The 10,706-nt window shown below is 31.1% G+C and overlaps 1 protein-coding gene across 1 annotated transcript; it reads left to right on the top strand.

Annotated features, from left to right (window-relative positions):
• The first annotated feature begins 7,756 nt into the window (after positions 1–7,756).
• Positions 7,757–9,461, top strand: LOC119614942 (arrestin domain-containing protein 4). Its single transcript, XM_037971029.1, has 3 exons — positions 7,757–8,351; positions 8,419–8,601; positions 8,667–9,461. The coding sequence occupies exons 1-3, from the start codon at positions 7,893–7,895 to the stop codon at positions 9,048–9,050; spliced, it is 1,026 nt and encodes a 341-aa protein (XP_037826957.1). The 5' UTR covers positions 7,757–7,892; the 3' UTR covers positions 9,051–9,461.
• The last annotated feature ends 1,245 nt before the right edge of the window (positions 9,462–10,706 follow it).

Below are 10,706 nucleotides of genomic sequence, written 5' to 3'. Positions count from 1 at the left end.
CCTAAAGGTCGCCTTCAGAAAATGACTTTGAATTCAACAAAAACAACTTTTATAGATATCATATCTCTCTAGCAAATGTTTTGAGGATCAGTCTTTCATTGACGCCCATTCCCAATAAAACCCCATTTTACCTCATACAGTTTATTATTGATAAATCGTTCCTAATATTGAGTATTATGATAGAAGTGGACAAAAATCATTTGTTTTTAAAAACGAATCACTCTTTAAAATTCAGAAAAACTTGGTTCGTAATTGGCCCAAGTACTCAATAATGCCCTATTCCAATATTGGACATGCTTGTTACTTTTTCGTTTTCTCTTAAACAGCTTTGTACTTGAGTTAGACATAGTTATTATGAGGCGCAAACTAAGTAACCCTATAAGAGGTTTTACCAAGGGTCAAGAAACTATATTTACCCTTTTTTGGGCTATTCGTATTATTGTCGGTTCCTGTAACCCACATTAATTTGCCAAGGTTCTCTGGAATCGAACCATAATCTAATGCAACCGAGGATTAATTTTTACCTCTTTATAATTGATTTTAAAGCCTTTATAATTGGAAGATAAGCCAAGCAAATGGCCTACATCTTGCGATCTCATCATTGCTATTGAACTTTTATCGCCCCCATTCATCTATTCACATATATCTAGGGTCAGGACCTGGATTTCTAGAATATATATTATTCTTTGGATTCCTATTACTGCCGATAGGATAATATACTGGTTAGGTATTGGGCAATTTGAAACAGAACACCAATAGACCTATTTCATGAATGAAAGTTTCATTCTTGAAACGTTAATTTCCGTTTTTGGACGCACCTTAATACATGAAAGACTTTTCAAGTAAATGGTCATCGTCACTAGATATTTTACAATCAAATCTTGTTTCAAAGGTCAACATCTCATAATTTTATTTTCGGACGTCCGATAGATTAATTTTTCGAAGAACCAAAGAACCACTAAAAGCCCTTGAGCCCAAAGCTTGGAAACCAAAGATTCGTTAACTTAGTTTCCCTTGAAATCGATTCTATAGACTCTAAGGATTCCATATTCGAAATTTATTAAATAAAAAGTAAACTTTCTCAAATGATATGTTTTTTCACTGTTAACTCGATTCAATTATCTTTATGATTAATTTATGTATCATAAATTACAATAATTTCCCTCCCGGGATTTTTGGAATCTGAATTTCCTAATTTAATATTTCTAGCGCAAATCTTAGATAGATAATCATAACATTTCAACATTTTACGTTGAAAATTATTTAATAATTTTTTTGCTTTTGTCAACCAAAATGTATAGCTAGCAGCACTATTTTGTAAGAAATAGCTCACACTCGTGCAAAATGCTTTTCAATCAAGCTTAACTAAACAAACATGATTTGCCAAAACTTTAAACCAGTTATTAACCCGTGTTTGTCAACATAAACAAATGTATGGGAAAATAAGTTAATGAATGTTAACTTAAGACAAACATATGAATACAGACAGATAAGTACATGTGTATGTATAATTAGTACACTAGATCTTGCTGAACAAATGAAGCACATCTGGGGGTAAACTTTAAACTCAGACTTAATAATAAAGGGAACAAAAAGAACGAAAATAGAATTTAAAGTTAAATCATTAAACAAAAAGTTTATTTTAAAGCTGCTGCTGTTGCTAAATGTTTTGTTAATGATAAATTATATCATATTTTTTAACCCTTTGTGGACTCAAAGAGTTTCATATTAGTTAGTTACTTAGTTAGTTCGTTAGTTAGTTAGTAAGTTAGTTAGTTAGTTAGTTAGTTAGTTAGTTAGTTAGTTAGTTAGTTAGTTAGTTAGTTAGTTAGTTAGTTAGTTAGTTAGTTAGTTAGTTAGTTAGTTAGTTAGTTAGTTAGTTAGTTAGTTAGTTAGTTAGTTAGTTAGTTAGTAGTTAGTTAGTTAGTAGTAGTTAGTAGTTAGGTTAGTTAGTTAGTAGTTAGTTAGTTAGTAGTTAGTTAGTTAGTTAGTTAGTTAGTTAGTAGTTAGTTAGTAGTAGTTAGTTAGTTAGTTAGTTAGTTAGTTAGTAGTTAGTTAGTTAGTTAGTTAGTTAGTTAGTTAGTTAGTTAGTTAGTTAGTTAGTAGTTAGTTAGTTAGTTAGTTAGTTAGTTAGTTAGTTATTTAGTTCGTAGTTATTTAGTTAGTTAGTTAGTAGTTAGTTAGTTGTTAGTTTAGTTAGTTAGTAGTTAGTTAGTTAGTTAGTTAGTTAGTTAGTTAGTTAGTTAGTTAGTTAGTTAGTTAGTTAGTTAGTAGTTAGATTAGTTAGTTAGTTAGTTAGTTAGTTAGTTAGTTAGTTAGTTAGTTAGTTAGTTAGTTAGTCGTTAGTTAGTTAGTTAGTTAGTTAGTAGTTAGTTAGTTAGTTAGTTAGTTAGTTAGTTAGTTAGTTAGTTAGTTAGTTAGTTAGTTAGTTAGTTAGTTAGTTAGTTAGTTAGTTAGTTAGTTAGTTAGTTAGTTAGTTAGTTAGTTAGTTAGTAGTTAGTTAGTTAGTTAGTTAGTTAGTTAGTTAGTTAGTAGTTAGTTAGTTAGTTAGTTAGTTAGTTAGTTAGTTAGTTAGTTAGTTAGGTTAGTTAGTTAGTTAGTAGTTAGTTAGTTAGTTAGTTAGTAGTTAGTTAGTTAGTAGTTAGTTAGTTAGTTAGTTAGTTAGTTAGTTAGTTAGTTAGTTAGTTAGTTAGTTAGTTAGTTAGTTAGTTAGTTAGTTAGTTAGTTAGTTAGTAGTTAGTTAGTTAGTTAGTTAGTTAGTTAGTTAGTAGTAGTTAGTTTAGTTAGTTAGTAGTAGTTAGTTAGTTAGTTAGTAGTTAGTTAGTTAGTTAGTTAGTTAGTTAGTTAGTTAGTTAGTTAGTTAGTTAGTTAGTAGTTAGTAGTTAGTTAGTTAGTAGTTAGTTAGTTAGTTAGTTAGTTAGTTAGTTAGTTAGTAGTTAGTTAGTTAGTTAGTTAGTTAGTTAGTTAGTTAGTTAGTTAGTTAGTTAGTTAGTTAGTTAGTTAGTTAGTTAGTTAGTTAGTTAGTTAGTTAGTTAGTTAGTTAGTTAGTTAGTTAGTTAGTTAGTTAGTTAGTTAGTTAGTTAGTTAGTTAGTTAGTTAGTTAGTTAGTTAGTTAGTTAGTTAGTTAGTTAGTTAGTTAGTTAGTTAGTTAGTTAGTTAGTTAGTTAGTTAGTTAGTTAGTTAGTTAGTTAGTAGTTAGTTAGTTAGTTAGTTAGTTAGTTAGTTAGTTAGTTAGTTAGTTAGTTAGTTAGTTAGTTAGTTAGTTAGTTAGTAGTTAGTTAGTTAGTTAGTTAGTTAGTTAGTTAGTTAGTTAGTAGTTAGTTAGTTAGTTAGTAGTTAGTTAGTTAGTTAGTTAGTTAGTTAGTTAGTTAGTTAGTTAGTTAGTTAGTTAGTTAGTTAGTTAGTTAGTTAGTTAGTTAGTTAGTTAGTAGTTAGTTAGTAGTTAGTTAGTTAGTTAGTTAGTTAGTTAGTTAGTTAGTAGTTAGTTAGTTAGTTAGTTAGTTAGTTAGTTAGTTAGTTAGTTAGTTAGTTAGTTAGTTAGTTAGTTAGTTAGTTAGTTAGTTAGTTAGTTAGTTAGTTAGTTTAGTTAGTTAGTTAGTTAGTTATTAGTTAGTTAGTTAGTTAGTTTAGTTAGTTAGTTAGTTAGTTAGTTAGTTAGTTAGTTAGTTAGTTAGTTAGTTAGTTAGTAGTTAGTTAGTTAGTTAGTTAGTTAGTTAGTTAGTTAGTTAGTTAGTTAGTTAGTTAGTTAGTTAGTTAGTTAGTAGTTAGTTAGTTAGTTAGCTCTTTGACAAAACTGAATTCCTCATTTCCTTATGTAATAAAAGACCAAACGCAATTGCAGTCCTTAATACCTTGGCCAAAACCTGTGCATTTTATTCATTGCGTTAATATACCCTAAACCGTAAACAAAAAAGACACTTTTATTACCTTCATGCTTAAACAAAAGGTGTAAGATAAACTGAACCGAACCAGATATACATACTATTCATACATAATACACAGATACTTTTCAAAGCAAAAAACCAAACTCACACAATGGCAGAAACTTACAAACAAACCTAAAAAATGTTTAACTACAAAAAGGTAAATAACACTAAAGCCCGGCTTTTGTTAATGATGATGTGAGTTTTTGACCTTGATTTTTAAGCCCACATTCATGCACAAAACAAAAAAGTTGTACATATTCGTATAGTTTTTTTAAAATTTTTTGTAGAAAAGACAACAACACATATTTAAGATACTTATGAAAAAAAACTATAAAAAAAATACATGCAACAGCAACAATATGAGCAAACACAGCAACAAAAACCATTTAGAATACCGAACAAGAACAACAGCAAAACGCTTGACTACTCGCTCCAAAAACATCATTGAGTGCTCGTGCTAAGAACAAGATTTCCTGTGCTAAAATTCTCCAAACTGAGAACAGAAAATTGAGGAGTTTGTAGAGACGTTATAAACGTGAATATATAAAATTAAAAAATGTTTAAACAACTAAAAGTAAAGTCTTAAACGACTTGATCTACATATGTGCTATTTACTGCTGAAATATTCTAATAAAAAGATTTTGTTAAGATAAATGATCATCAATCTTAGAAGAATTGATTGTTTTTATCATTTCATTGAAGGAAAATTATTTATCAATTAGCTTTCTAGTCTACAGTCTATATAGTCTAGCCTTTAGTCTATATAGTCTAGTCTATAGCCTATAGTCTAGTCTATAGTCTATATAGTCTAGTCTATAGTCTAGTCTATAGTCTAGTCTATAGTCTATATAGTCTAGTCTATAGTCTAGTCTATAGTCTAGTCTATAGTCTAGTCTATAGTCTAGTCTATAGTCTAGTCTATAGTCTAGTCTTAGTCTAGTCTATAGTCTAGTCTTTAGTCTAGTCTATAGTCTAGTCTAGTCTAGTCTATAGTCTAGTCTATAGTCTAGTCTATAGTCTAGTCTATAGTCTAGTCTATAGTCTAGTCTATAGTGTAGTCTATAGTCTAGTCTATAGTGTAGTCTATAGTCTAGTCTATAGTCTAGTCTATAGTCTAGTCTATAGTCTAGTCTATAGTCTAGTCTATAGTCTAGTCTATAGTCTAGTCTATAGTCTAGTCTATAGTCTAGTCTATAGTCTAGTCTATAGTCTAGTCTATAGTCTAGTCTATATTCTAGTCTATAGTCTAGTCTATAGTCTAGTCTATAGTCTAGTCTATAGTCTAGTCTATAGTCTAATCTATAGTCTAGTCTATAGACAAGACTAGTCTATAGTCTAGTCTATAGTCTAGTCTATAGTCTAGTCTATAGTCTAGTCTATAGTGTAGTCTATAGTCTAGTCTATAGTCTAGTCTATAGTCTAGACTATAGACTAGTCTATAGTCTAGTCTATAGTCTAGTCTATAGTCTAGTCTATAGTCTTGTCTATAGACTAGTCTAGTCTATAGTCTAGTCTATATTCTAGTCTATAGTCTAGTCTATAGTCTAGTCTATAGTCTAGTCTATAGTCTAGTCTATAGTCTAGTCTATAGTCTAGTCTATAGTCTAGTCTATAGTCTAGTCTATAGTCTAGTCTATAGTCTAGTCTATAGTCTAGTCTATAGTCTAGTCTATAGTCTAGTCTATAGTCTAGTCTATAGTCTAGTCTATAGTCTAGTCTATAGTCTAGTCTATAGTCTAGTCTATAGTCTAGTCTATAGTCTAGTCTATAGTCTAGTCTATAGTCTAGTCTATAGTCTAGTCTATAGTCTAGTCTATAGTCTAGTCTATAGTCTAGTCTATAGTCTAGTCTATAGTCTAGTCTATAGTCTAGTCTATAGTCTAGTCTATAGTCTATTCATTCTATAGTCAAGCCTATAGTCTAGTCTATAGTCTAGTCTATAGTCTAGTCTATAGTCTAGTCTAGTCTATAGTCTAGTTCTATAGTCTAGTCTAATCTAGTCTATAGTCTAGTCTATAGTCTAGTTTATAGTCTAGTCTATAGTCTAGTCTATAGTCTAGTCTATAGTCTAGTCTATAGTCTAGTCTATAGTCTAGTCTATAGTCTAGTCTATAGTCTAGTCTATAGTCTAGTCTATAGTCTAGTCTATAGTCTAGTCTATAGTCTAGTCTATAGTCTAGTCTATAGTCTAGTCTATAGTCTAGTCTATAGTCTAGTCTATAGTCTAGTCTAATAGTCTAGTCTATAGTCTAGTCTATAGTCTAGTCTATAGTCTAGTCTATAGTCTAGTCTATAGTCTAGTCTATAGTCTAGTCTATAGTCTAGTCTATAGTCTAGTCTATAGTCTAGTCTATAGTCTAGTCTATAGTCTAGTCTATAGTCTAGTCTATAGTCTAGTCTATAGTCTAGTCTATAGTCTAGTCTATAGTCTAGTCTATAGTCTAGTCTATAGTCTAGTCTATAGTCTAGTCTATAGTCTATAGTCTAGTCTATAGTCTAGTCTATAGTCTAGTCTATAGTCTAGTCTATAGTCTAGTCTAGTCTAGTCTATAGTCTAGTCTATAGTCTAGTCTATAGTCTAGTCTATAGTCTAGTCTATAGTCTAGTCTATAGTCTAGTCTATAGTCTAGTCTATAGTCTGGTCTATAGTCTAGTCTATAGTCTAGTCTATAGTCTAGTCTATAGTCTAGTCTATAGTCTAGTCTATAGTCTAGTCTATAGTCTAGTCTATAGTCTAGTCTATAAGTCTAGTCTATAGTCTAGTCTATAGTCTAGTCTATAGTCTAGTCTATAGTCTAGTCTATAGTCTAGTCTATAGTCTAGTCTATAGTCTAGTCTATAGTCTAGTCTATAGTCTAGTCTATAGTCTAGTCTTAGTTTTAGTAGTCTAGTCTATAGTCTAGTTTATAGTCTAGTCTATAGTCTAGTCTTTTAGTCTATAGTCTAGTCTATAGTCTAGTCTATAGTTAGTCTATAGTATAGTCTATAGTATAGTCTATAGTCTAGTCTATAGTCTAGTCTATAGTCTAGTCTATAGTCTAGTCTATAGTCTAGTCTATAGTCTAGTCTATAGTCTAGTCTATAGTCTAGTCTATAGTCTAGTCTATAGTCTAGTCTATAGTCTAGTCTATAGTCTAGTCTATAGTCTAGTCTATAGTCTAGTCTATAGTCTAGTCTATAGTCTAGTCTATAGTCTAGTCTATAGTCTAGTCTATAGTCTAGTCTATAGTCTAGTCTATAGTCTAGTCTATAGTCTAGTCTATAGTCTAGTCTATAGTCTAGTCTATAGTCTAGTCTATAGTCTAGTCTATAGTCTAGTCTATAGTCTAGTCTATAGTCTAGTCTAGTCTATAGTCTAGTCTACAGTCTAGTCTATAGTCCAGTCTATAGTCTATTCTATTGTCTAGTCTATAGTCTAGTCTATAGTCTAGTCTATAGTCTAGTCTACAGTCTAGTCTATAGTCCAGTCTATAGTCTATTCTATTGTCTAGTCTATAGTGTAATTTTTTTGAACATTAAATTTTCGAAAAGATCTTTAAAAATATTTTAAAACTATTAAAATTTATTTTTAAAATTATTAAAATAGAACCATGAATTTCTGTATAAAGTGTTATAAACCTTTTAACAAACTTTAAACACCCATATAAAAGTATCTCTTCCTCATCACACCTCTACTATATTTTACGAAAAAAAAAACATGTTCAACAGGTGGAAATTTAACAAACAAATAAGTAATTAAATGATAATTTTCAAACAATTTTCAATTAAACGCATAAATGTAGGTCAACTTTTATAGACGCAAATAGCTAAATAACGTTGTTCTCATTTCGATTTATTTACAGATCCAATATATCTCTTGCATGACTGGAAACATGACCTTAAACTACATTTAAATTGCAGTTAAATATATGACAATCCAACCAAACCAACTAGCCAGCATTCAATAGCAGTAGTGGTCATACGAAAATGCCTCGTAAACTTTTAAAATTTCTTATTATATTCGATAATACCTCACTGCTGTATTTTCCCGGCCAATTTCTATCGGGTCGAGTATTATTGGAACTGCAAGATGACACACCCGCCTTGGGCTTACACTTTCATGTAGTGGGTGAAGGTGTCGTGAGAGCGGGCACTGGGCGCCAAGAACGTGGTACTTATGATAAAGAAAATTATATAGATTTTCGTATGCGTTTATTGGGTGATGTCGATCAAGGTCCTACAGTTTTATCACCCGGCATACATAGTTTTCCCTTTAAGTTGGGTTTGCCTTTGGGTTTACCTTCAACTTTTTTGGGACGTTATGGTTGGATCCAGTATTATTGTAAGGCGGCCTTGAGAGAGCCCAATGGTTTGATTCATAAAAATCATCAAGTATTTATTGTCATGAATCCCATCGATTTGAATATGGAAAAGCCAATATTGGCGGTAAGTTTTAAAATTGGTCCAAATTTTATGTTTTTTTAATTAATAATAAAAATTGTATTTTATTTAGCAACCTTTTACTTGTGAGGTGGAGCATAAAATGGGTGTGGCCTGTGTAGGCGGTGGCATGGTTAAATGCCGAGTTGCCCTTGATCGTGGTGGTTATGTGCCTGGGGAAAGTGTATTAGTGACGGCCTTCATATCTAATCACAGTAATGCCACCATTAAAAGAACCAAAGCATCGCTGACGGAGGTAACTTTTGAAATTTACTAAGATTTTATTATAGTTATAATCAATCACTATTTATTTCCCCCCAGACCATAGAATATTTGGCTCGCGGTAAAGTGGTGCAAACTGAGAAACGTGCTTTGGCCGTGTTAGTACGCGGTAAAATCCGTCCTGGCGGTAAAGATGAATGGCAAAATGATAGTCTCTATGTGCCACCTTTGCCACCAACAAATCTGCATGGTTGCCACTTGATAAAAATATCCTACGATGTTTTCTTTGTCATTGAACCCAAGTCTTTGGAAAAGGAAATTAAACTACAACTGCCCATAGTTTTAGCAACATATCCTTTCCGTTCGACAGGCAATGATATATCAAATACTTGGCCAGATTCGGTGCTTAAACCCGATACGCATTATCCCTCCACATTACCCATATTTCGACCCTGGTTACATGAGAAACCAGAATCTAATTAACAAAAATTATTAAACACTATATTTCAATGCTAATCCAGTTTAATTAAAAAGAACTATTTAACAAAAAAGAAACAAAAAGATGTTTAAGAGGAGATTAAATATCTTTAAAGAAATCTGTTTTTTAAGAGACTTCAAACGCCTACTTAAATTTTTTTAAACTACATTTGACTTTTAGCCGTAAAAGGCGTGCTGAAGTTTAAAAACAGAACAGAAATATGTATAAAAAAAATAACTAAAAACTCTAAGAAACTTATACCCAGCCATAATTTGTTGTGAAAATAAGATTTTACTTTTATGTGTAGGTACTTATTATATTATTGAAAAATTTTATTTTTTATTATTTTTAATTCTATGTTTTAATAAATTTATAATATTAATTAATTAATAATAAGCTATGTATAATAAATGCATACATATTTTGTTATTTTATTTCGTAAATTGAAGAGAAAAATTATAATTGGTTTGTTTAAAGATGATTGAAAAGTTGAGAAGTACATCAACTAGTATTCAAAAAGTCAAAGCGTATTCAAAAAATGAAATGGAACTGAACCAGAATTAATTGAACTTGACCTACAATAGAACTGAACTAGAACTGAACTAGAACTGAACTAGAACTGAACTAGAACTGAACTAGAACTGAACTAGAACTGAACTAGAACTGAACTAGAACTGAACTAGAACTGAACTAGAACTGAACTAGAACTGAACTAAGAATGAACTAGAACTGAACTAGAACTGAACTAGAACTGAACTAGAACTGAACTAGAACTGAACTAGAACTGAAATAGAACTGAACTAGAACTGAACTAGAACTGAACTAGAACTGAACTAGAACTGAACTAGAACTGAACTAGAACTGAACTAGAACTGAACTAGAACTGAACTAGAACTGAACTAGAACTGAACTAGAACTGAACTAGAACTGAACTAGAACTGAACTAGAACTGAACTAGAACTGAACTAGAACTGAACTAGAACTGAACTAGAACTGAACTAGAACTGAACTAGAACTGAACTAGAACTGAACTAGAACTGAACTAGAACTGAAACTAGAACTGAACTAGAACTGAACTAGAACTGAACTAGAACTGAACTAGAACTGAACTAGAACTGAACTAGAACTGAACTAGAACTGAACTAGAACTGAACTAGAACTGAACTAGAACTGAACTAGAACTGAACTAGAACTGAACTAGAACTGAACTAGAACTGAACTAGAACTGAACTAGAACTGAAATAGAACTGAACTAGAACTGAACTAGAACTGAACTAGAACTGAACTAGAACTGAACTAGAACTGAACTAGAACTGAACTAGAACTGAACTAGAACTGAACTAGAACTGAACTAGAACTAGAACTGACTAGAACTGAACTAGAACTGAACTAGAACTGAATAGAACTGAACTAGAACTGAACTAGAACTGAACTAGAACTGAACTAGAACTGAACTAGAACTAGAACTGAACTAGAACTGAACTAGAACTGAACTAGAACTATACTAGAACTATACTAGAACTATACTAGAACTGAACTAGAACTGAACTAGAACTGAACTAGAACTGAACTAGAACTGAACTAGAACTGAACTAGAACTGAACTAGAACTGAACTAGAACTGAACTAGAACTGAACTAGAACTGAACTAGAACTGAACTA

The sequence above is a fragment of the Lucilia sericata genome, unplaced genomic scaffold, assembly GCF_015586225.1.
Source record: "Lucilia sericata isolate MDLA Ls3-8-SP2 unplaced genomic scaffold, ASM1558622v1 Contig003713F_arrow, whole genome shotgun sequence".
Lineage (NCBI taxonomy): Eukaryota > Metazoa > Arthropoda > Insecta > Diptera > Calliphoridae > Lucilia > Lucilia sericata.
Note: the sequence above shows the minus strand (reverse complement) of the source record. Positions and strands in the feature narration are given on the sequence as shown.